The sequence below is a fragment of the Planococcus citri genome, chromosome 4 (assembly GCF_950023065.1).
Source record: "Planococcus citri chromosome 4, ihPlaCitr1.1, whole genome shotgun sequence".
Lineage (NCBI taxonomy): Eukaryota > Metazoa > Arthropoda > Insecta > Hemiptera > Pseudococcidae > Planococcus > Planococcus citri.
Genome location: NC_088680.1, coordinates 50,059,506 through 50,085,539, shown reverse-complemented (window position 1 = coordinate 50,085,539; position 26,034 = coordinate 50,059,506). Strand labels below are relative to the sequence as shown.

Here is a 26,034-nt window from a genome sequence, read left to right as displayed (position 1 = left end):
TTGCAGTTGCATCTTTCAAATAAAAGCGATACTGTATGAAGTGCAATTTGACTATTTGAACCCCAGAGTGGTTTGAGCTGAGATACCTACCGAATTTCACAAAATTGAGCTCATAATCCTACATTCATTTTCATTCGAAATTAAATTCGCATTTCGCACAATCAAATTCAAAATCCTAATGCATTTCACAGGAATTCACAAAAAATATATTACATTATTTTACAACATACAAAAATTACTTCAAAACAAAGAAAACATTATGCATCGATATACAGATTACGCATTCAGATTATAAAACACAATCAATATACGAGAAGAATATTCTGAATCATTCTATCATCATTGCATTACTCTCATCTGGAGAAATCCATTTCTGTAAAGCTCCGTTAGCAGAATATTCATCAACGGGATTCCAAGACATTCCAGCATTCAATTTGTAAGATCCGATGAAATTATGCGGACAATTCGCACCCCATTCCTTTAAACAAACAATATTAATATTCATGCTTTTATGCGAATTGCGAAAATGGACAAGATTTTTACAATCATTACCCGAGGTGATAACATCGAAAGGTAACATTCTCCTGATGGTTTCTCGTAAACAGTATAAATTTGACCGGTCTTTTTAGAAAAATTACACGGCAATGAGTGGAGCTTGGCATTAATTTTTGTTTCTGCCAGAACTTTACAAGCTTGTCTCTTCAAGAAATTCATTTGTTCCTCAATAACTTTCAATTTTCCGCAAGCATTATGGAAAACAAAATCGTTCGCCTGTAAACACAAATACAACGCATTGTATCGTATGATTATAACATCAACAGTTTATAAGATATTCAATGGTATTGATGGATACCTTTTCAATTTCTTCGGCTAACTTCACCAGATAACCGGGTTCAACTTTTTCGGCTAATTTTTCACCGCCATCAACTAGAACTACGTGGTCTTCTTTATTACGTTTTTCGATGTAGTTGAGAGCAGTACCTAAAATACCAAAACCAGGGTTAAACAGAAATATTCTTCGACAATTAAAATGGTTTACAAACTTACTTAAACTTCGATTGAAGTCATCTTCTTCTTGATTGAAATCCATCTTCCTTTTCATTTCTAAGCAATTCTACGAATCAGAAATAACTCTAATGGGATTCATTGCTTATCACAATAGTATAATTAATTTTAAGTACTTCAAAATCTAATCTCTTGAACATAAAAAGGTGTAAATTTTAATAAAATTCTCTTCAAAATTTCAAAATTTTCCCATTTGTTATCAGTCACACTTTTCCTTATCAAAATCAACATTCAATTCGCCCAAACGTCGTGTTTGCGTAGGTGGGATGAACCGGTTATTGACTTGTTGACACATTGGTGAAAGTTCGTTGTACGTATTTTGAATTCGAAGTGTTCGATTTGACAACATGGCTCTCAGAATCAACACAGCAAACAGCTGTAAGCTGATAGGATCGAGCTTTGAAACGTCTTTGCAGTGAAATAGTTCTGGAAATTTAAATTAATTTTAAATCTATTTTCCCGGGTTACACGATGGAGAGCGAAAATGAAGAAAAAACTGTGGTAAGAACATCATCAACTCATCACTTATAGTTCCAAATACAATTCGGTACCGCTACGAGCAAAGTTTCGATATCCAAATGAAAAGTTGTGTTATCATTTTCACGTTTGTTTTCCATCTTTACAGGTACAGAATAAAAAATCAAAAGGATCAGGATCATGCTGTAGTGTGGCTTCGTGCAAAAATACGGGTAGAACGAAGACGATGATACGTCCGGAACTCAAGTTCCACAGGTTACTGAGCAATTTTTCATTTAACACCGGTTCAATTCGAATGACTCGAAATCGCATTTCTTAAATGTTATTTTGCCAGGTTTCCCAAAGATCCGGATATGAGACGAGAATGGGTGAGGAAATGTGGCCGGAAAGAACGATTTAATCCAGATACAGGTGTGAAATGTAAATATTCTTCTTAAAGAATCAGACGTTTGAGTATTCTTTCTCATTATTTCAATGTTCATCAGGTACTGTTTGTTCGGATCACTTCATACCTGAAGATTATCAGAGAGATTTGCGCGCTGAATTATTAGGCTTGGGTGATGATAAAAAAAGACTTCTACCTGATGCAGTTCCTCATAAAAATTTACCGCCAGAAATTCAAAGAAAAGTGCGAAAACGAAGAGATAGAGAACCGACGGAAGGAGAACAGCTTGCAGTAAGATACCAATAATTTTTTCCAGTCGTTCAGTCGATAATTTGTTTTGGAGTGGTCGTGATATTTTTTATATTTTAGAGACGCAAAAAACTTGTCGAAGAAGCTTTCCAGTGGGCTGAATCACTTTCTTCTGGGGAGATAATGCAAAATGAATTAGGATTCACGACTGCACAGAACGTTACTCTAAACTCTACCACTACCCCAACCAAAGGTATTGTTTTATGATTCTCTCGCTTATATGATTGTTTTGCTCTAAAATTAACGTCATCTTTACTCTCGTATCAGGAAACGAATCGAATCTCAACTTGAGTAATGCTACGCCCAAACCCAAAGTTGTTCATCAAAGTGGTACGTTCATCTCAATCATTATCAATTCTTTCCATACTATTAAAATTTGTCGTACGGATGTCATAATGTTACTAATTTTTTACCTCTGCAGATCCAAAAAATGTAGCACAAGCGTTGCTGCCCTCATCAAAACCTGCTTCAATCGAAGCTGCAAAATCCAACGAAGCGGCAAGGACAAGCGCAGATGCATCAGTTAGCACAGCAATAGCCATAGATTGTAGTGATATTTCTCCGACAGCTAGTCCAGTTAATTCACCCGATGAAATTTCGACCTGTATGTGGAGTATTTCATAAGATATATCAAATACGTATCGTATTGAAGAATAATCTCATCTAACAATGCGTTTCAGGTGACACGAACATTTCCAAATCGAAATATTCAGAACTGCTATCCAATTACGAAGAACTGGACGCCAAATACAAACGTTGCTACAAAGTTCTATGCTGTTTTAAAATAGCCTATGCGAAAGTACGAAGTCAAAATAATTCAGCCAAAAACAAGATAATAGATTTACGACAAAAAAATCGAGACTTACAGCGTCGATTGAAGCAATTAACGAATGAAAAAAAATCGCAGAAACATAAATTCGTCCAAACTCAAAGTTACCCGGAAAAAGATACAGTTGAAGATGACGTCACTGGTTGGTGGTAGCGTCAACAATGTCAACATTTGTACATGTTGAATGTTGCGTGTGTTTCCACGTGTTTTTTTCAACGTCCATCAACTTGGCAACGTAGCGAATGCCTGAAAAACCGTATTTTGTAACATGAATTGTATTTTGTTGGGCAATGACAAATTTGTGATCAATTGTGTGTTTGTGTGAGTGTGGAAATGGATAAAAAGAAATATTGTGCCGTTATTGGTTATGCTGTGAAATTATAAATTTTAAATTAGAAAATTTTCGTTAAAATTTCTGCTTTGTGACGAATTGTAGCGCGTTTAACGTATGCTGAAGCATTTGTTCGATACTTTTGCGAAGCGTTCAGTCAACTGATGATAATTTCTGCTCTGGACAAAGGTTTGTATTCGAATTACATTTTTCGTTTGTATTAACATAAATTTCGTATTAATTGAGAGAGTATGGAAAGTATGTGGGTGGCGAACATTTCTCGGTCTATTAATTACAATATCGTTTTCGATTAAACGATCAGATCGGTATGGTGTTTCGAGCTGATGAAAGTATTTCGATTACGGTTCTTTGGAAGTTTCATTTATTTGCGATCGTCTGTTACCGATTCGTTGATAAATTGTACGTGTTTCTGTCAGATTGCCGTCGGTTATCGCTGGCAGAAATCGCCCAAGTGTCAACATTTTCATTCCTGTGATAGTAAATGTCTCATTTTCTAAGTGCCTTGTACATTCTGTTTATGTTTTTGTGATAATCGTTATATGTGTTAAGATAGGTAATATACTACATATTGTATAGTTGTGCTGAACAGTGGTTTAAGTTGAAGTTGCTTTTTCAGCCGGTAAACATTGTCTTGATCTCCCTATCGGAAGATTAAGTAAATAAGTCAATTATGAGATAGAAAAGTTGAACAGGAATTTTAACACGGCGTGTTTTCGTTTTGGCATTTCAGTAAGAAGATCCAAGTAAAAATGACCACCGAAGACATTGAAAGTTATGGGAAAAAAGTTGACGACACTAGTAACCGTTTATTAAACTTATGCGATACGTGGAGCCGTGAAATTGACGAAAATGGGAAGAATATCAGTGAAGACATTGTACAGAAAATACACTCGGTTATTGGCAAAACACAATTATTAAGGAACAGTAAGTTTAAACAGTTCCGAGGATTTTTAAGCGACGCTCAGCAGAAAACCATCGGTAAACCTGTAATGCTGGACGATATACGCGGATTTTGGGAAACTATTTATATCCAAGTAAACGAAGTGGAAAAAACTTTCGAACAATTAGAAAAATTGAAACAAGCCAATTACGTAGAACAATCCATCGATACCGTCGACGTAGCCAATGGGAACGTTAAAAAACCCGCTAAGAAAACCACCCAAGTTAAGAAACCGGTGGTATCAGCGTCGAGTAATTTGAAAAATTTCATCTCGGCGCAACGAGAAAGGAAAAAAGAAAACGGTGATGCGATCTTTATCGCCGAAAAAGTTGCGCCTTCGAATGGACATACGTGATCGAGAGTTTAAATTTATATTTTTCTTGAATCTTCTTTTTTTTACACTACTAATTCGCTTCTCACTTTTATTTTTTATGATTTTATACGTTTAAGTTTTGTGTTGTAGTTCCTGTTTGATTGTCGATATGTATAGTGACCTCATGGATTTGTCCCCTAAATTACTGGTAAACCATTTTGCCGGGTGGTAGACTTATTTTTCTTATTATTTGCAATTACAATGATCACTGTTTTCGATACATTCCCCTTTTATATTGATTAATATTTGTACAATTTTTTTTCTCTCACCCAATACCATACAATTTGCTCAATAAAGTACCTATTGAATGTATTATTATATTTAAATTCGACCATTATTATTTTGAAATGTAAAGTTTTTTCGTAATTGAAATTCTATTTAAAAATCGTATATAGTTATTGCATGGAGTAATTTTTTATATTGTGTGAGGTGCTGTTTCTGTTATATTTACTTAATATTTTTAGGTCTTTTTTCTTCTATTACTTATGTTCTACTTGTGACTTCTTTGTTCAACCTCAATGTGTACTTGGCAAGGAATATCATCGTAACGACGTGTGATACTGTACGAAAATCCTGACAATTGGTTATGTATTCAAAACACACCGGAATTGGAATTGATACATTTTTATTTATTAAAAATATGAAGAAGTTTATAGTACCTACTATTTATGACCATCAAGGTTTTAGTTTTTAAGCCAGTGTTACGTTTCTACTTTACGGATTAGGCTATTAATAAAAGTTGTATTATGTTTACAAGTGAAATTTCTAGTCCTAAGGTAAATTTTTTCAAAATAAGTAGTTTTCTGTTTCACATTACGAAGTTTTTTCACCTGGTTGTATGGTCAAGATTGTAAAACCACCTTTCATTTTTTTCGCTGCCTCGAACTTATTTTTTCCTTTTTGAGACATGACATTTGTACAACTAGATATGCATTTGTAAAATTTTTTAAATATATTTTGGGCGTATTTCAACGTAATGATTGTTGTTTTTTTCCTTTTGTAAGTGCAAAATAATACCCACTTCTCTGGGTGAGTTGGTGCGAGGAAACAATGAGACGAATTAGTTGAATCGTCAACTTGAGGATCTTCATTTCAAGCAAATTTTTCAACTGGAGATAGAATGATATGAATTGAGTTAAAACTTCACAGAAGTGAATGAATATGAAAGATTTATTTTCACTAATACTGTTATTAATTGGAATCCTTTACCAGTTTAACTCAGGTTTTGTTTTTGAGTCTGATCTCATTTCACTATTATCTTATAGAAAGGGTCAGACGAAAGTCCAGCCCTGAAAAAATAGGAAAATTTTTAGTTTTTTTTTCGATTCTTCGTGGTCAATGTTAAAATGCTAAGGAGTGATAGCCTAGCCTTTTAATTCATCATCATGATAAGTCCCCCCCCCCCCTTCAAAACGGATTGATGAAATTGGCGAACTTTGAAATAAAAAGAGAACTCTGGACAGATACGACAAAAATCAATGGTTTTTGGACGTTTTGGCAAAAAAAGCACTAGCTAATTTCTTGGCAATTTCCGCAAAAATCACGACCATTTGACTGTTTTATCAATAAACTACTTCCAGAGAATTTTGACCAAAAAAAAACATACTTTTCGTCTACTCACCAAAAATTGACAGCCTTTGAGAAAGTTTGGGTCAGAAATAGAATTTTTTGGACAATCTTGGCAAGAACAAGACTGTTTGACAATTTCGGCCAAGCGGGCCTTCATGACAATTTTACCAAAAAAGACACTTGTTGGCAATTTTGACAAAAATAGTCAATTCTTGAGATGACAATTGTGCCAAAAATTGATGTTTTTCTGACATTTTCCTCAAGAATTGGCACTTTTTGTCAACACCTCAAAAATTGACTTTCTTTGACAATCTTGGGGCAAACACAGAATTTTGGGACAATCTTGACAAAAACACGACTTTTTGACAATTTTGAAAAAAAATGTCTTTTTTTGACAATTGTGCCAAAAATGGTCACTTCTTGACTATTTTGCCAAATTTGACGTTTTTTCTGACATTTTTCTCGAAAATTGGCACTTTTTGTCAACATCTCAAAAATTGACATTCTCTGACAATCTTGGGGCAAAAACAGAATTTTTGGGACAGTTTTGACAAAAACACAAGTTTTTGACAATTTTACCAAAAATGAACACTTTTGGAAAATTTTGGAAAAAATGGTCCTTTTTTGACAATTGTGCCAAAAATGGTCACTTCTTGACTATTTTGCCAAAATTTGACGTTTTTTCTGACATTTTTCTCGAAAATTGGCACTTTTTGTCAACATTTCAAAAATTGACTTTCTCTGACAATCTTGGGGCAAAAACAGAATTTTTGGGACAGTTTTGACAAAAACGCAAGTTTTTGACAATTTTGGCAAAAATGTGTCTTTTTGACAATTTTACAAAAAATTAACACGTCTTTTAGACAATTTTAGAAAAAATGGTCTTTTTTTGACAATTGTTCCAAAAATGATCAGTTCTTGACTAATTTGCCAGAAATTGACGCTTTTTGACATTTTTTTTCCTAATTTATTGACATTTTACGTCAGCTTGCCAAAGATGGACTTTCTCTGACAATTTTGGCAAAAACAGAATTTTTGGGACAATCTTGACAAAAAGAAGATTATTTGACAATTTTACCAAAAATGAACACTTTTTGACAATTTTGGAAAAAATGGACTTTTTGACAATTGTGTCAAGAATTGTGAATTCTTAACTAATTTGCCAGAAATTGACGCTTTTTGACATGTTTTTCTACATATGCATATTGATACTTTACATCAGCTTTCCAAAAATGGACTTTCTCTGACAATTTTGACAAAAACAGGATTTTTGGGGCAATCTTGACAAAAACACGACTTTTTGGCAATTTTGGAAAAAAAGGTATTTTTTTGACGATTGCCCCAAAAATAGTCACTTTTTGACTATTTTGCCGAAAATTGACGTTTTTTGACATTTTTTTTCAAGAATTGGCACTTTTTGTCAACACTTCAATAATTGACTTTCCATGACAATCTTGGAGCAAAAACAAAATTTATGGAATTTATGGGACAATTTTGACAAAAACACAACTTTTTGACAATTTTGGCAAAAATGGTTCTTTTTGACAACTAAGTACTTACCTATACCAAAAATGGTGATTGACGTTTTTTTTGACATTTTTCTCAAAAATTGGCACTTTTTGTCAACACTCCAGAAATTGACTTTCTCTGACTATCTTGGAGCAAAAACAGAATTTTTTGACAAATTTGGCAAAAACACAACTTTTTGACAATTTTATCAAAAATGGTATTTTTTTGACAATTTTGGGAAAAAATGGTCTTTTTTGACAATTATGTCAAAAATGGTCAGTTCTTGACATTTTGCCAAAAATTGACGCTTTTTGACATTTTCTCCTCAAAAATTGACACTTTTTGTCAACTCGCCAAATATTGGCTCTCTGACTATTTTGACAAAAAAAAAGAATTTTTTGACAAATAAAAGGATTTTTTTTTGACAAATTTGGCAAAAACAAAATTTGTTGGACAATCTTGGCAAGAACTGTTTGACAATTGACTTTTTTTTTTTTTTTTTTGACCAAAGCAAATCGCAAAAAAACAGAACCTTGTAAGCAAGTTTGTCAAAAATCCAGGAACATTGTTTGTAAATTTTGGAACAAAAAAAGGTCTTTTTAAACATATGCCTGACTAAATCTTTGATATGTACTTCCTCCAAATAAACGTAAGAGGTTGAAATTTGACAAGTACAGCCGGAGGATATCTAGACGTGCATTTTAGTAGTTTTGACTTCCCATTCCCTCCCTACCCCTTTTCAGCTACTAAAAAGTAAACTTTTGCGCCTTTTTTAAATGGTTTTTGATTTTGTGTCATCGCTGGAGCTTCTTCAAATTGATCTAAGAGGCTGAAATTCGGCATGTACATCTGAGGAGTGTCCTAGATTTGCCTCTGGAGGATTTTGACTTTTCAAGCCTTCATTTTTCAACGGTTTTTAACTCTGAATCTTGGTAACTAAAGTCTTCACAAAATTTATTCAGAGCTTTAAAATTCGGAATGCATTTCTAGGAACTTGAGGTACGAGTTAGGTACGAGTATACCTTATCTTCGTACATTTTCTGCTTTTCAACCCCTTCCCACTCTTGTCATATTTAAAAAAAATTAGATTTTCCCGCCATTTTCAATGGGTTTCCATTTTGAAGCATTGCTTGAGCTGAGAGTCGTATTTTAATGACTAATGAGCCACCCAGGATGCTAAAATTTAATGTGCTCATTTTGCTGGAACTTCAGATAAGTATATCTTTTGAGAATTTCTACTCTGCTTCTCATCGTCCCTCTTTTTCACTTTCAACAGAGCAGATTTTCGCGCCTTTTTAACAGTTTTCAATATTAGAGGAATTGTGGATCCGGTTTCTGAAGATTTTGACTTCATATTTTTACTAAAAAGAACAGAATATCTCAATCACTTCGACTCTCTGTAAATTATAAGAACGTACATGCAAAAATTCCAAAATCTATCTCATGTCTGCGGTTTCCTTCAAGGCTTGTGAAGGGTTAAATTGGGGTCATTGTGGGAAGTAAATACCTGTCTACGTAGTATATCGCAATGATGTCATATTCTATTTTAATTTCGCACGAGTTTGAGTTTTGCTAACGAGTAATTAAATTTAATAATGGCGTAAAAAAACGGAGAGATTTCACTTTATGCAAATATCATAGGTACGAATATTTTAAAATTTGCTTTATTATTATCGATATTGTAACTAAAAATCATTCCAAGCTTCGAGCAGCGAGCACATGTTCCTCTAAATTGATGTTATAAGAAGAGCCCATTCATTTATTAAAATGCTCGAGGCTAGTTACGCGTGGGCTCTCTGAACAGATAAACCGGTTAAAAAACTCTTTTCTGTCAATTTGATTTAAATTACAAGTCGGTTAATAACTATCGCTACCGTCTGCTTGATAAAGTTAGTGATAGCGTTATATCATTACATTTGCCTACTCGTATTAATTAGTACGTTGATTTGATTAAATCGCGTGATACATTGTAGGTGGTTTTTTGCGATTTACTCGTATTGCGGATTTATTATTACTTATCATCCATCGAGGTAAAATGCTGCGAACATTCGTTATTGTTATTATTACTGTACTGGTAATTTGAATACCTATGTTTAATACGAATGGAATAATGTGTTGGAATACTTGCGAGCATTCGGTGCATTTAAGTTTATACGACACTCAGGTTTTTCTTCTCTTTTTATCGTTCTACCTTCTACCTATTTATAAGAGCATTGCTTACATTATTGAAATACTTCACAGAGATATTTATTTGACGAAAAAGTTTATTTTTGTGCAAGGTTATTCCAGCTTCGTCAAAGTATAAGGATTTATCATTCGAAATGACGCGCACTCGATGATTTTTAATATACTCACCGAGTATCTACTCATTTTAAAGTATAATCGTCACGCGTACAAATGTGGAAAAATATTATCGGGGATAAAATATGGTTGAAATGTCCGTCAGTTTTTTTATGCTCGCTTGAACGATGTTTGGAAAAAAATTTTATCACAATTGTGTCGATTAAGGTACCTTATCAAATTGTGATTCCGTGTTTCATACAAATTTTACAAATAAGTTGAATTTTTTCATGTGATTTTAAATTTGTTTTTAGTATATTTTGAGTGCCGAGTATTTTATAAATTGCATTGCTCGTTGATTCATTCGAAGGTAGGAGTATAATATTCGCTTATTTGTTCGTAAGATTTTCATTTCAAATTCTTTTGTGGGTCAATTCAACTCTAGTACCTAGTACATATAATGTTGCATGCGTCATATATGAAGTTGATTAAAAAATCACGCTTCGGCTTGAATTCAGACGAATGTTCGAAAGCTGTGCTGGGAATTGGAAATTATCTATTTAGAAACAGTGTTTGATCTTTTTTTAAATATTCGGTTCACAAATTTCCCTTTTTATAAAAAAAACCTTCCATGTGAGCGTCTTAGCTTAGAAAATAAATTCAAGCTCCAACATCGTGAGACTATAATTTTTTTTTAATTGAAGCACCTCCAACTTATACCTACTTTATTTAATTGTAAATTTTAAGCTAGTTGAAATGAAAATTTAAAATTCTAAACAATTTATCTGGGCTAGTAAAAGCATCATGCACGAACTACGAGTAAATCATTTCGTGAAAGATTTCACTCTAACAAAAACCTTCAAATCATTGAAAAAAAAAAGATTTTTGATAAAATTGAAAAATATTTTGTATAGGTACATAAAAATTATTTTCTAATTTCAATTTTTTTGAAAATTTTCATGTGAAAAATTTGACTTTGTTAATTTTTTTGTGTGTGAGAGAGGGAAGGGATCGGGTGGAAAGCTTTCTGAAAAATGAAAATTGGGTTGAAAAAAGTAGTGTTTTCCTTTACATACCTACCATGTGCTTTTGTCCCACTGTTTGCTTGTGTTTATTGCCATCCTATTTCTGTTTTGCTTCCTTGTCAAAACTGCCAAAAAATGATGCTCAATCTTCTCAATTGAAAAATTTTGGCCAACAGAATTTCCTCCCCCCCCCCTGAAAAATTGGAAATATTTTGTAAAATGTCCTGTTTGAAGTCTTGTTCTTGACCTGCTGTTTTCTACCCCCCCCCCACACCTCGGAAAAATTAAAATTGTTTGAAATTATCCTATTTGAATTTTGAAATATGTAGGTACTTATTACATTTGACCTAATTTTTTCTTGAAACTTTTCTTGTGACCACCCTATAAAATATAAATCAATTGATGAAAAAAAATTTGTGAAAAAAAAGATAGAATGATATGTATTGAAATTGAAGAAATTGTTGAACAAAGTGCCCTGTATAAGTCCGCAGGAACTTGATGAAAATCTCCTAAATTTGACAAAACGTGCTAAAAATGGAAAAAATTGCTTAAAAACCCTTCATTGAACTTGAAAACCCTGCATTTTTTTTATTGAAAGTTCATGTTTCCCTTATTTATTGTTTAGAGCAAACTAAAAAAAAAATCGTATTGAAAATACTAGGTATAAAAAGTTAAATTTGAAATTTAGCGAGCTGTAACTTACAATTTTAAAAAAGATTTCCCTCTTCTGAAAATGAGAAAAAAAGAAATAAGAAAAATACTTTAAAATCATTAGAGTGACTTTTTTCTCCTTGGGGGGGGGGGGCGTGAAATGAAACTTGAAAAAACTGAGCTAACAAGTTCTGCAGACATTTCAAAAAGTTCCTATCACACAATATCTTGTATTTTGCTGTTGAACGATTTTTCTGCATAGATAATATGAAATTTCAGTCTTCTAAACACATCTGACCCCAGAAGTGAATTCGGGATGGGAGGGGGGTCGTTCAAAACTTTGTGCAATTTATTACGAGTTTCAGGACGTATAGTCAGGGTGCCCGCATAAGGATCTATTGCACCTCCTCCCCACCGTTGATCCTCGGAAACAAGTTTTTTCTTATAGGGGGAGTCCTAAGGAATATTTCTAGCTCTTGTCCTAAAAAAAAAAGTGGCCCTACTTACAAAATGGCGGCCATTTTGATTGACAGGTCAGCCGAAATCGCAGCTTTTGGGTTCCAACGTAGAACTTGCACGAAATTTTTTAAACCGTACACAAGTAGATCGAAAGATCAGGCAAAAATTTATCACTTGTCAAAATTTCAAATGCTAAAGTGCCTTTTTCGATTTTTGGTGAATTTTTGAAAATCAAAATGTAGGTAGGCCAAAAATGAGAGAAAAAATCAAAATTTTACCAAATTGACCAAGAAAGCGGAAATTTTGCATATACCTTATTTTCGACCTGCCAAATCGATTGGAAGCTGTTTCAAACCATTTTGAGCAGTTCTGGAGCCTCCAATAGATTTTGGAAACTCGAAATTCCCACAAAATTTCATCAAATGGAGTTAGAAAGCCGAAATTCATTCTGCAAACTAATTTCAATACTCTACGAAGTCGACTGTAGGTAGATTTTAAGTCGTTTTGGAGCCTCCAGCGACTTTTTGATAATTACTGGAGCCTCCAGTAAATTTTTGATACTTGAAATTTCCCCAAAATTTCATCAAACGGGGATGGAAAGCCGAAATTTACTCTGCACTCCAATTTTAACACCCTCTGAAGACGACTTCAGGTGGTTTCAAGTCATTTTGGAGCCTCCAGTGGATTTTTGATACTTGAAATTTTCCCAAAATTTCATTAAACGGGGATGGAAAGCCGAAATTTTCTCTGCACTCCAATTTTAACACCCTCTAAAGACGACTTCAGGTGGGTTCAAGTCATTTTGGAGCCTCCAGCGACTTTTTGAAAATTACTGGAGCCTCCAGTAGATTTTTGAAATTTCAAATTTCATCAAACGGGAATGGAAACCCGAAATTTATTCTTCACTCCAATTTTAACACCCTCTGAAGACGACTTCAGGTGGGTTCAAGTCATTTTGGAGCCTCCAGCGACTTTTTGAAAATTACTGGAGCCTTCAGTAGATTTTTGAAACTTGAAATTTCTCCAACATTTCATCAAACGAGGATGGAAGGCCGAAATTTATTCTGCACTCCAATTTTAACACCCTCTGAGACGACTTCAGGTTGGTTCAAGTCATTTTGGAGCCTCCAGCGACATTTTTGAAAATTACTGGAGTCTCCACCAGATTTTTGAAACTTGAAATTCCCTCAACATTTTATCAAATGGAGTTATCAAGCTGAAATTTACTTCGCAAACTACATATGAAGTCGACAGAAATTTTTAAATAAATGAATAGGTGTTTCCAAAATTACATAATAATCTATCGTTGATGATATGAATACTTAATACTGAATAGTGGAGAAAGGGAGACGAAAAGCGAAATTTGTTCTGAGCTTCGTTTTCTTGGAGAGTCTGAGAAATAAAGTAGGTATTAGAGGTCTGCGCCGCCGACCCACGCCGCCGCCGCCGATGAATTTCTGAGGGACTGACTCGCCGCCGCCGAAAAGAATTCAAGATGGCGCGCCGCTGGCCGCCGCCGCCGACGATTTTCCGGCGGCGTGAGTCGGCGTTAGGCTTTTTTCACTTCAATTTTAGTCCTTTTCATTGATTTTAGTCACTTTTTTGTATTTTGTAGAAAAATTAGAAATCAATGTTTTCAGAAGAAGATTTCTTATCCTCAAAAAAATTCACTTTTTAGTGCTCACATAACAATAAATGAAGAAAATTCAGTGTTTTCATTTTTCAGCATGCTTTGAGGCTTGTTTCATCGGCGTAGTGGGCCACGCCGGCGCGCCGATTCACGCCGCCGCCGCCGACCAATTTTACCCATTACGCCGCCGCCGCTGTTTTTCCGTCGGCGCAGACCTCTAGTAGGTATTTTAGGTGAATAAAAAACATGGCTCTTGAACCCTAATCCTCGATCCTATCTCATAATTCTAATATTTTTGAGTCTCGCAGTCAAATCGAGACAGAGCAATACGCCCAATTATATCTCAAAATACTTTTTTTCTAGTTCTACAAATAAAATTGACCATCTCAGTAAAGGATCATAATGTTAGAATTTCGAGTCACGTAAATGTCAAAAATTCACTGTAAAAGGGTAAAACAGAGCCCGAAGAGTGTTCAAGAAATTACGTATTTCATAAAGGCAAAAAAATCATCGTATAAAATGGCGGACAGTTTAACGAACTTTAGATATTAATTTAAATTTTTTTCCAAGTCGCTCGTCAAGAAATATTAATTTTATCGATGAACACGCCGGCAAAAAAAATTACTCTCTGGTTATTAAAATTTTCACTTTTCATTTTAGTTTTCAAAAATCCTGTCGGCAGTATCTTCGTAAGTATACCTAAATAAAGGCTCGACTCGGCGTAAAAAGAAAAGAGAAAACTAACAATACCGCTCTATAAACTCGAGCTTTTTCACAAGTGGAAAAAAAAAGTTGATGAGAAACTTTTTTAATGGAGCTCGCTTTAATGTAAATATTTTTTTGTTTCCACCAACACGAAAATAATGGCGGAGCTATCATTCAAGAGTCTACGTGGTAAAACGTAGTCTCGCTTGTAATTTAATATTTCGTTTAAAAAGACGACTACCTACCTACCTACTCTCATCAGTGAAATAGAAATTTGCTCTTTTTCAAAGTACATATACCTACCTATACTACAAACATGTAGTAAGTAAGTACTACATACGTACTATAGCGTACGAGAAGCTGAATTGCTTCGTGTATTGAAGTTGCATTCGAGTGGAATTCTTTTGAAAATGTTGAAAATTTTTCAAACGTTTTCGAAGCCTTGTTTTCAGTCTGCAGATACTCCTACTCAAATATGAAGTGATGTAGCTAAAAAAAGAGAAAAAAACGTGAACCAGGATTTAATTTAATCAACTCTGATTCCATTTTCGGATAGCTCGTATATTTTTAATTGTAATTCGGAGTATGTAAGCAATTTAGAGGAAGCGTTAATAAATACTGGTATAATACGCGGTAACGTTGAAAATATTTATTTAAAATTCTAATAATCGAATTTTTCGGCCATCATGATGCTCGTTTTAGACACATAACACGATCGGAATAAGAAATATATCCTTTTGACAAAAATATATAAGTACTGCGGTATCCCGTTTCCGGTATATGCAGTGGATTCTTTCGATGGCTGATGGGTGTCATTCGTCTCACTTTAACGACCGTTAATTGAGTTTTAATCAGTGGCTAAAATTTGCCGGCGAATTCATAGGTCATTGTCTCGCTTGAATTAACCAAACCATGCTGCATTAAAATAATTTGGTAACGCGTTAACCTTGATTATTTGTTAGAACTGGTTTATAGTTGAAAAACGAAAAGGAAGATTAGAATTTTTTCACGTTGCTGTTGTACGTATTTATATTAAACGTGCGGAGGCGTAATTTGAATGAAATTTTGACTCATGAACTGGTTGTTTATGCTTATATGACGAGAGTGACGTAGTCTGTAAATGTTGGCATAGAGGACGTTGCGCTTTTTTTCCTCTCCCTGCTCTTACCGCGAGATGTAAATTATTGTTTATGTATTTGTATAAAATATTGCATCGATCATTGTTTTAGAAAATAAATGTTTGCGTATTGTTCGCAGGTTTCAGAAAAATACCCAGATGAGAAAAACGTGACAAGGTTGATTGGCCTTCTCTATGCGAAATAAATAGGCCTAAGATCACTTCACTCAAACCGTTCCAGTACAGTTTGAGACGTGGATCAGATCAGCTTAAGAGGGGAGGTATCGGATACTTTGCCGATACCCAAAATCGAAGGATTGGTTACCAAGAAGCCATATCAGTTGAAAAGGTGAGTTTGTTGTGGATTTTTTAATTAGCAAGTACCTATTAAGGTTAAGGCCTAAATTTGTGGTCGAAAATTGGATCAAAATGAGTTGGCTGGAGGCGGGGGGAGGGGTGTCAGAAAGGGGGAGCTGGTTGTGATACCATCCTGAAGTTCCGTCTGTAACTGTGGCCTTGTGTAGATAGGACTGCTTATCAATTTGTTATCATTTTTTTTTTCAAAAGTCTAAATTCCAAAAATACATATACGAGTATTCCACAGGTAATTGACCTCCTTCCATTTTATGAGTAGATAACTCATATCAAGCACATGTAAGGATATTTGCTTACTTTTTGGTTTGAAGGAGCTGAGTTATCAGCTTTGTTTGGCAATTGTTTCAACCTTGTATTGATCAAGAACCATAATATCCGTAGAGACGTGTTCAGAACTCGATCGTTTTTACCATTTTTCTTGATGATTTCAGAAGGTTTTATTTTTAGTGAGAGGTATAGCTCATTAGTCTCGGTCTGAGAAAATGAATTATCTTTTTGTGCACGATTGCTCTCTTGGCTGACACATTACAACCAATTTTTAATGAAAATTTGATAAAATATGAAAATTGATGAAGTGGAATGACAGGACTAATTTTTTTTTGAAATTCTTAATTGCTGAGAAATTGCAATTTCAGTTCATAGTTTCGTGAAATAATTTGCTTTAAAAAAAAGGACCTGCTGTGGCATTTCAAGAGACAAATTTTGTAAAATTTGGCTAAATTTAATTAATTTTTAACGAGTTGAGTTAATTTTTTTTGGATTTTGCCATATTTTGATGAGGTTTCATCATTTTCTGGTATAAAAAAATCATAAAACTTGTTAAAAATTATCATCAGTCATCACTGTTTAATAATTTTTTACATTTTTACGATATTTTACGCAAATGTTGCAAAATTTGGCTTCTCATCAGATTTTTTATAATTCAACAACTTGAGTCATTTTTTCAGTGTTTTAATGTCACTTTTTAACATGTTTTCACAATGTTTTTTGTGTTTTTTTTTTTTTTTTTGCAAATTTTGCTGAATTCTTTCAAAGTTTCATATTTTTTGAGGGAGGGGGGGGGGGGGTAATTTTTAATAATTTTAATGTTTTGTAAGTATTTTAGTGCCTTTTAACTTGTTTTAACGATGTTCTACTTGAAATATTTGTGAATTTTTCCACATTTTGATGAAATATTTTCAGTTTTTGGTAGTTTTTAAAAAGCTTTTACATCATTTTAACGTGTTTTTTGACATTTCATGTAAATTTTGATAAAATCCTGACCGTTTGTGATGATTTTTATAGATTTTTATCCACATGCCTCATGCAAAATTTCCATATCTTGAAATAAAATATTTCTAAAAATTCATCTGTTTTTAGTCATTTGAAATGATTTCTTTGCCTTTAAAGATGTTTTTGATGTCATTTTAAAACGCACAGAATTTTGACAAATGTTGATTTTTGTTTTTGTTTTTCAAGTATTGCTTACTCCCCTTCCCCACCTCCAAATTGTGACTAAAGCTACACACAAGTTGCATTATGGCAGTTCAAATTCTGGAAAATATTCAAAAAAATTGCTTCCCACTAAAATTTTCTAAAATCTACCAGTATAATAATAATTGTTATTAGCCCCTTTGTTTCTCCTCATTACAGGGTGTCTTGACAGTCTGCAAGTCCTGCAGTTGTCCTGCTGCTGCTTTTCATCATTTTTCATCAAAAAGTCCTGCTTTTTTTCAATCAGACTTCAAATTTTCAATTAATTTCTCTTTTTTTTGGAATTTTGAAAAAATTTTTCTTGAAAAGGGCTCATTTGCTTATTTTTTTCAGAACTTGAATTACACATTTTTGAGAACTTTTGCCCTCGTTTCACTCGGGCTATTTTTTCTTCTTTTTCCACATTAAAAACTTATTGTTCCGATTCAAGAAATGTTCAAAGTTTGAATTAAAAAAATAAACTCTTTTCTGCATAAAGAATCGATTTTTAAATTCTCAAAACATGAACTTTTAAAATCTTTTGGTATCTTTTCGCTTGAGCTCGTTTGCTTTTCTTTTTCAAGTTTGAATTTTTTTTTTAAATCATCATTCAAATTTTGAAATTTTGAAGCAAAATTATGCACTCCTAATCTAATTTTCGAGAGCTTTTTGCTCTCGCTTCAATTTAGTCTGTTTGCTTTTCTTTTTTCAATTTTGAATTTTCCAAAAAAAATCATCATTTGAATTTTAAAATTTTGAAGCAAAATAATAAATTTTTTATAACCAGATTAACTCACCACACAAAAGTATCGCTTTTTATGCCTCTCAAAATACCGATTTTCATAAGTTTTGGCCCTCGCTTCGCCAGGGCCCGTTTGTTTTCCTTTTTCGCAACTATAAAATATCAGATTTGAAGGAAAAATAAAAAAATGTTTGCACATTATTTGAATATTAGGCAATTATACCTATCAAATGACAAAATTGTTATTTTATCTCTTACTATTTAAAACTCGTCGTTTTATTTCGAAAAATTGGTAAATTTTTTTCCAATGTCGTTCAAATTTTCCATTAATTTTTTTTTACATTTTTTAAGAATTTGTTATGTTGAAAAAAGTAGGACCTTGAAAGTGAAAATGAAAATCAAAAATTTGAATAATAAAATTTTTAAAAAATCTTAAGACGTTTGAAGACATTCAAAAATCTAAAAATTTGACTATAAATTTTGCCTCGTTCGCCCCTTCCTCCTTGTTAAAAAATCCCAAGAGTTTAAAAAATGACCTGCTATAAAACTCCTGCTTTTTTATTTCGAAATTTTGTTAGACCCTCTGTAAAAGGTATCAATTATTTCGTAAATTAACGAGCAAAATTATTTTTTAAAAATAAATAAATAAATAAAAAAAATATGATATGCTCATAAGTTAGTCCCTTTATTCAAAAAGGTAGGCAAATGTACATACATACATGTGCTCGACATGGGCTGCTTATACTAACTGGTTGCAAAGAGATCAATTACCTTTGTAACACCCTGTGTTCAATATTTTGAAAAGGTTTATTATAAGGGAAAACTTATTATCGTTCAATGTTGAAAAAATTTGGTCGCAGTTTATAATTTTTTGATGAATCACGACTTTTTAAACCATACGATGGATATAAGTATGTTTGAGCTAGAGATTTATTATAACAGGGGGGAGGCGGAGGGAACAAAGAAATTCTAGTGAATCATTAAATTAAAGTATATTGTAATTGGACATTTGAGTACCCATTGGAAAAAATAATACATAATATAAAATGTATCATCCAATTTTTTATGACTTTTTTCTAGAATCTCATGATTTTGATTGAGACCTATTAATGATTGCTATCGTCTCGTCTGATGATTTAATGATAGTTTGACTCAAGTATTTGGGAAAAGATGAAGAGATGCGGATTATCGAGTGTAATTTATTGACAGATGTCAAATTTTAGGCGCCGTCTTTTAGAGACCTGATTGCTGTATTAAAGAAATTTATGGAAGGTGATTTATTGAAGATAGCAGATTTTATGTGAAACAAATTATAGACAGAAATTATCAAGCATAAAATTAATTGATTTTTCAAAATTTTCAATGTCGATTTTTATCGTTTTGAAATCCAAAAACGTACCTAAGCCTGTATGGGATTTTTTGCAATTTTTTGTTATCCTTTCGATGATTTTCATGCTGTTGGAATTTTCTTCATAAAAAGCTGAGAAAAAATGCCATACTTATTCACAAGTTGGATCTATATTTTCTCACAGCATTGAGATCCTTTCTACTCGTACGAGTATTTCTAAACAGGGAAAGAGTTATGAAACGATCATTATCACGTTGTGATTAATATGTCATGAGATTGTCAGGTCACTTAATGATTTAAACTAGGTGTCGTATGTGATGTTAAACAAATCAATAAAAAAAAATGTTTCCAGCAAGTTACAAGTTACTTATATAAATCCGAAGGTTTTCACTATTTTTTTTTCTGATTGAGAGCATGAATTTTTTCTCGCCTTGAGTGCAGTAGGTGAAGAGAGATGAAGGAAATCAGCCAAATTTTTTCATCTTGGGAAACGATTCCATTAAAAGCCCATTACCTACAGCATATTTGATTAGAGTGTCTCCTTTTTGGCAAATTCATCCGTTCGAGGACATTTTTGTTCACCCATTTACTTCTCTGGACTAATTAACTATATCGTACCCGCTAATTAAGTCGGGACGTTCTAAATATACCGACTATATAGTTCCATTCTATGGCACCTAAATCGTGGTGGAAAAATCGAAGATCTCGACTCGCCGCAGTATCTCGTACATAGAATATGGGATGGAATGGGAGTCTCGTCGCCATCCAAACTTATACATTTTGTTCTCGATTAACGCGATTGTGCAAATGAGAACAATGTGATTTATGACGACGACCATAAATTACTCTAATTTCTATCTGCGTTCGATATTTAATGATGTATTTATGTCGGCATCCTTGAACACGCCCCCTATTAAGTGAACAAAATGAAAAAAAAAAGAACAACGGATTTCTACTAACTCGTGTTTTAGCTTATAAAAAGTAGGTACCTCTACCTATGTACGCTATCTTAAATCGATTAATTACTCGTATTGTGTGTACACAAGCTCTAGAGAACCATAAGTATAGCTAGCTACTAAAGAATATTGTCTCTTTCTCTTGTGTTGTGTTATGAAATACACACGCGAGAGTATAGGGTTTTTTTTTCTTCATTTGCGACCGTGATGTCTCGTATAGATGATATGTCGGAAGCGTTTAAATAAATCCGGTATGGAGAGAATGTTCCGTTCGCGGACGGATTACTATATAAAGACAGCGAGGATCACCTTGTGTTCTAGCCAGTTGTATAGTATTTGTATTTGAGAGATACATTAACGATTTTTATGTATCGATGTTAGCTTAAGATTGTCTTCAAAATGGTTGCTGTTTACCTTGTAAGGAAAAATATCGTTGTTTAGGTTCTTTTTTCGAATTGTAGAGCTACGGATACCTATACCTATGTACTCTGAGAAATGTTAAATAATAGCGAAAGTAAACGCACTGTGGTACTGAGGAAGTATAATAGTGTACTCTTAGAGAAAATCTCGATTGGAATCGTGCCAACTGTACCACGCATATTCTTCTCATTATAATGTACTTACACGATTCTAAATTCTTTCATTTTTTTTCCTATTGTTATAGATGGTTTCATCCGAATATCTCCGGATTAGGGGCGGAAGAGATGCTGATGGAGCAAGGCTTCGACGGATCTTTTCTAGCCAGACCTTCTCTCAACAGTCCAGGCGACTTTACGCTTTCCGTGAGGTAAGTTTGGACATTTTGATTTGGAAACACCAACATCGAGTTTAATAATGCGCATATATACGAGTAGTAAAGGTTACCTTGAAAGGTGCCATATAGTAAATAGGCTCCGTAGGTTTGATATCAGAAAGCCTATGTATGTGATGGATAGATCTAAATAAAGTAATTCTATAGATGTTATCCTTAACCCGTTGATGAGATGTGTTCTCTTCGTTTGCTGATGCTTAAATCAGACAAAATTGTCGATCTCGGAGTTCGATATGAGTTACGTCTATTGACAGTAATTGGAATTTGAAATACTTACAAGGGTGATGGTTGAATAATATTGTCGTAAGATTATTATCAGTTTTAACTCTTGTTCGTAAATATTCGAAAATTAGCTATGGTTGATAATTCTGTTTTGTACGGAGTTTTTGTGTTGGCGAGTTAGATTGATTAAGAGTGTAGGTACGCCAAAAAAATTTGGATGTGATTTTATTTTGATTAAAAGGCGTGTGTTTGTTGTTTGAAAGCTGGCAGGTGTGAAACGTGAGCTGAATTTCGTTGAATACTAAAATTTAATGCATTAGATTTTCATTTTTGTAAATTTTCGAAAAAAATAAGTATACAGGGTGGCTTATTTTTAATTAAAATTTCTCACTTCAGTTCAAAATATCTAAATAAAAAGAAAGGCTCTTCAAGGTGCTTGTCTTCGATTTGAACGAGACCGCAAGTTTTGGAAAAAGCATGGTCTAGAACCATCATAACCAAAATTTCAGCCCCCTAAATTTATTTTTCGATTTTGGGTATTCCTTAAAACCCAAAAATTGACTATTTTCGGTGACTTATGCTTTAAAAGATGACGTATTGATTCAGTAAAAATGATGAAAATTAGTCCTGAAATTGATAATTCAAGTAATTATTTTCCCGAATCGAATTTCACCATTTCGAGCCATTCTGGAAACTTCAGCGTGTTTTTCGATTTCTTCAGAGCTTTAAGTCAAGGTTCCTAATTTTCCTCGAAAAACACACTCCAGCGTCTACCTGGAAATCAGCTCAAATGTAGATAAATTCGTTGAACACGTTGGGAATGAACCAAAACTCGATTTTTATCAGCTCACATTGAGTTTCGCCCCTCTTGGGCAAATTTAGAAATTCTGGGGAAGTCGAAAATCGAGTTAGAGGATTTCAGAAGGACTCTAAATGGCGAAATGTGATTTTGGGAAGGGGGGGTTGGTTTCAGACAAGATTCATTCATTGGTAAAAATGTCAAAAATTTACTTACCAACTGATACAAATTTTAATCGTTTTTCAACTATTTAATTTTTTTAAAGACATGCAATAATAACTTTATTGACTTTTACATGATCGCAGTTGTGAGCATAATAAATAAGCAAAAAAGTCCACACGAGTTCATTGATCCAAATTGATCGATAAAAATGAACAAAATTTTTAAGGTTGAAAACCCGCCGATAATATTTCATAGGACGCGGAATTAACATTGAATAAAAATAATTGCGTTCGAATAAAAAAAATTTAATAAAAAAAGATGACAAAGTACCTAGGTACATTTCCTTAAAACGAACAAAACATTTTCAATTTTTGGAATTTTTTCCCTTCAAAAAACACACTTGAGGTATCTGCCTGGAAATCTGCTCAATGTGGATAAATTCATTCAACAGATCGAGAATATAGGCTACGACTCGATTTTTAGCTGCAAAAATCAATTTCCACGCCTTCTAGAAAAATTCAAAAATTCTGGAAAAATCGAAAATTGCGCTGGAGGCTCCAGAATACTCCAAAAATGTGGAATTTGATTCGGGGAGTTGATTACCTGTTGATTTAAAAATTATAAATTAATTTTCTAAATTTTTAATGAGCAGGTATGTATATAAACAGTTTTTTTTTAAAAATTAAATCGCCGAAAATGGTTAAATTTTGAATTTTCAAAAATTCTTCAGCAATCAAAAAATGAATTTCGGCAGCTGAAATTTTGATTATGGGGATTTCAGACCCTCGGGCTCTTTCCAAAAATCGCAGGCTAGTTCAAATCTAGGAGGGGACACTTCAAGAGGTTTTTTTGTGAGAAACCAGTTAAAGTCTTCCAATGGAAAACTAAAGGGTCTACAATTTTGTATCTCTTAATTTTTGTAGGACCCTTTCTTTTTTTCAAAAATCAGTTTTCATGATGAAAAAATTTACAAATTACATATTTTGCTGGGAATATCTCAAAAAACAAAGCCCTCTCCCAGCCCAGCCCCCCCAAAAAAAATAATAAATCGCACTCTTCATAAATTTAAAAATTCCAGGCATAAAAGTATGCTCTACAACTTCATTTTTATTTTTTCAAAAAACTTGTATTTTCTTTTTTTTGAAATATGTACAAATTTCTCATCTAAGATAACCAAAGTTGAAGTTCCAAAAAAAAAATTCTTAAAAGAAGCTCCCCCCGCCCAAGAAAAAAAGAAACTACTTCTTCCTGTTTCATTAGTTCAAAAAATTCAGGTTTTTTCGGTAACAATTTCAAAGAAATTTTTTGTATTTTCCTCATTTTTCTATCAAACTTTCATTTTTTTCAAATCTTGTATTCTTTCAAAATTTTCATTTTTTGTTTTCGTTTTTTCTCGTTCTCTTTGAAAGTAAAAGAATTTTGACCCAAAAAAGTCTGACTTGGAATTTTGACGTTGCGCCCTTCCCACCCCAAATTGTAAAATTTCATGAAATATTAGTTAAGGGGCACTCAAGGAGGCTTCAATCCTTTTCCTTAAGTCTTCATATCTGAAAAAATATCCTGGATTGAAAATTCGTCCATTTTTATTCTTGGAGTTTTTCTATTTTTTTTTTTCAAAATTCGACAACCGCAAATTTAAATCAATTGGTATTTTGATAAATATTCCCAATACCAAAATTTGTCGACAAAACTTCATTTTTTGAAAATTATTTGCGATTTTTTTACGAAATTGTCGAATTTTAATTGCTCATTATATGTATCTGAAGACTGTCTGGACTCGGAGCAAATCTATTTGAAATTTTTTTAAAAAGTGAATGGGAAACTCAAAAATGGTAATTGAAATTTAAATAGAACAAAATTGAACTTTTGAGGTAAAAAGAATAAATTTGAAAGATTTTATTACCTATTGAAAATTTCAAAAAATTGCAGTGAAAATCCCTCTTTACTTTTTTTTACAACCAACTATGTACTTATATTTTCAAGATAGGATTTCAACGGTCAATCCCTCCGAAGATTACAAGCCCCCCTCCTATTCTTTTAATCAAAATTTTGAAAAAATTGAAGGTAAGATTGAACATTTTAATTCGAATAATTCGGCAAATTTTTTCGATCTTAGTCCTCTGACACCCCCACACTCTTGCCAACCAATTTTTCAGTCAAAATTTATCGAATAACCAAAACATTTTAAATGATTGTTCGAATTTCAAGGGCGTTGGGGACAAATGTAGACTTATTTTTTGAATACGATTCCTTTGTGCACCTTTAGCACGTCAATTTCAAAAAATTATGAAAATTGGTGTTAAATACTACATACCTACGTATTTTTGGAAACTATGAACATGATTAAAACTTCAAAATATGCTCAACTTTTCTCAAGTACATATTTTACATTTTAGCTTAATTGTGTCTTGTAAGATTTTCGAATATTTCTAAGAATGAAATCCCCCCCCCCCAATAACCCTTTTCTGATTATGAATATAAACTCGAATTTATAATCTATCAATATCTTATCATCAGCTGGTCTATTTCTATCGAATTCTTCTTTTAAGACATTGGTCATCTGAAATCTGGCACCGCATCAAATTTTGCATAAATAGGTGATGTGGGCCTCTATCTTGATTGAATTGATTTATCTTTTAATGACGACGTAAGTAATGTTTTAATGGGATGCCTTTTTTTCGTAAACATTTTATTACTTTATTCAACAGTTTCTGGAAAAAAAATGTATTCGCTGGAAAAGTTAAAACGTGGCGGGCGAAAATCTAAGAAATTTTTATTTTTATTGAAGTACTGCGGTATACCTAGTTCGAGGAAATCGCTACAATCATGCAAAGTTGTTGATATGTGATTCATTCATTCTTTCTCGAGGCACTTTATGTACGAATGAGTTTTGGCTGCAGTGTTTAGAAAGAGCAACAAATCTCATCCGATGGCGTAATTCCACATCCACTTCAGCCGCTTATAGCATCGCAATTTGCTGAAAAAAAACCTACTCGTACTTTCGAAGTAAATAAAAAACAAAGATGACATCATCATCATCATGGCAATAATGGCTGATTTTTATTTACAGGAGAAATGGCGCAGTTACACATATCAGAATACAGAATTCGGGTGAATTTTACGATCTCTTTGGAGGGGAAAAATTCGCCACGTTGTCGGAGCTGGTCCAATATTACATGGAAAACCAAGGACAACTGAGGGAGAAAAATGGCGAAATAATCGAACTGAAATTTCCACTAAATTGCGGCGATCCGACCACCGAGAGGTAAGTGTCAGCTGAAATTTTAGCCCGATGTTGATGTGAAAAGTACAGAGATATATACGTGATCCGTCGCGTCGCCCTCTGAGGTTGAGGGAGCGGAAGGGTTGCGGTGACATTTTATAAATACACATCGAAACGAAACGCTGCGTAGTATTTTAAACAATGAATTACGACGCGAGCCGCGCGCGCGCCTCCGCAAGTTCCGAGAACAGGTATTTACATTTCAAGGT

At 33.4% G+C, this 26,034-nt stretch overlaps 3 protein-coding genes across 6 annotated transcripts in view; 2 read left to right on the top strand and 1 right to left on the bottom strand.

Annotated features, from left to right (window-relative positions):
- Positions 1–183: 183 nt before the first annotated feature.
- Positions 184–1,281, bottom strand: LOC135845329 (uncharacterized protein C1orf50 homolog). Its single transcript, XM_065363821.1, has 4 exons — positions 1,048–1,281; positions 854–981; positions 553–771; positions 184–478 (listed from the first exon to the last, which is right to left on the bottom strand). Exons 1-4 carry the CDS (start codon positions 1,100–1,102, stop codon positions 329–331), a joined length of 552 nt encoding a protein of 183 aa, XP_065219893.1. The 5' UTR covers positions 1,103–1,281; the 3' UTR covers positions 184–328.
- Positions 1,282–1,412: 131 nt separating this feature from the next.
- On the top strand, positions 1,413–3,465 carry LOC135845326 (uncharacterized). Of its 2 annotated transcripts, none has more exons than XM_065363818.1 (8): positions 1,413–1,566; positions 1,691–1,797; positions 1,877–1,953; positions 2,028–2,218; positions 2,297–2,429; positions 2,504–2,566; positions 2,658–2,840; positions 2,917–3,465. In XM_065363818.1, the coding sequence occupies exons 1-8, from the start codon at positions 1,537–1,539 to the stop codon at positions 3,216–3,218; spliced, it is 1,086 nt and encodes a 361-aa protein (XP_065219890.1). In that variant the 5' UTR covers positions 1,413–1,536; the 3' UTR covers positions 3,219–3,465. The 2 variants fall into 2 exon arrangements, with proteins under 2 accessions (XP_065219890.1, XP_065219889.1); XM_065363817.1 differs by having other exon boundaries at positions 1,877–1,962.
- LOC135845323 (tyrosine-protein phosphatase non-receptor type 11-like) overlaps positions 3,389–26,034 on the top strand; it is a 77,700-nt gene continuing 55,054 nt past the window's right edge. Inside the window, exons 1-4 of one of the 3 annotated variants that reach the window (XM_065363808.1) lie at positions 3,389–3,585; positions 15,816–16,024; positions 21,213–21,335; positions 25,613–25,807. In XM_065363808.1, the coding sequence (XP_065219880.1) occupies positions 21,253–21,335; positions 25,613–25,807 (278 nt within the window). In that variant the 5' untranslated portion in view covers positions 3,389–3,585; positions 15,816–16,024; positions 21,213–21,252. Of the gene's footprint in view, positions 3,586–9,743; positions 9,839–10,439; positions 10,459–15,815; positions 16,025–21,212; positions 21,336–25,612; positions 25,808–26,034 lie in introns of those variants that run through there. The other 2 variants (XM_065363809.1, XM_065363810.1) reach the window with 2 other exon arrangements.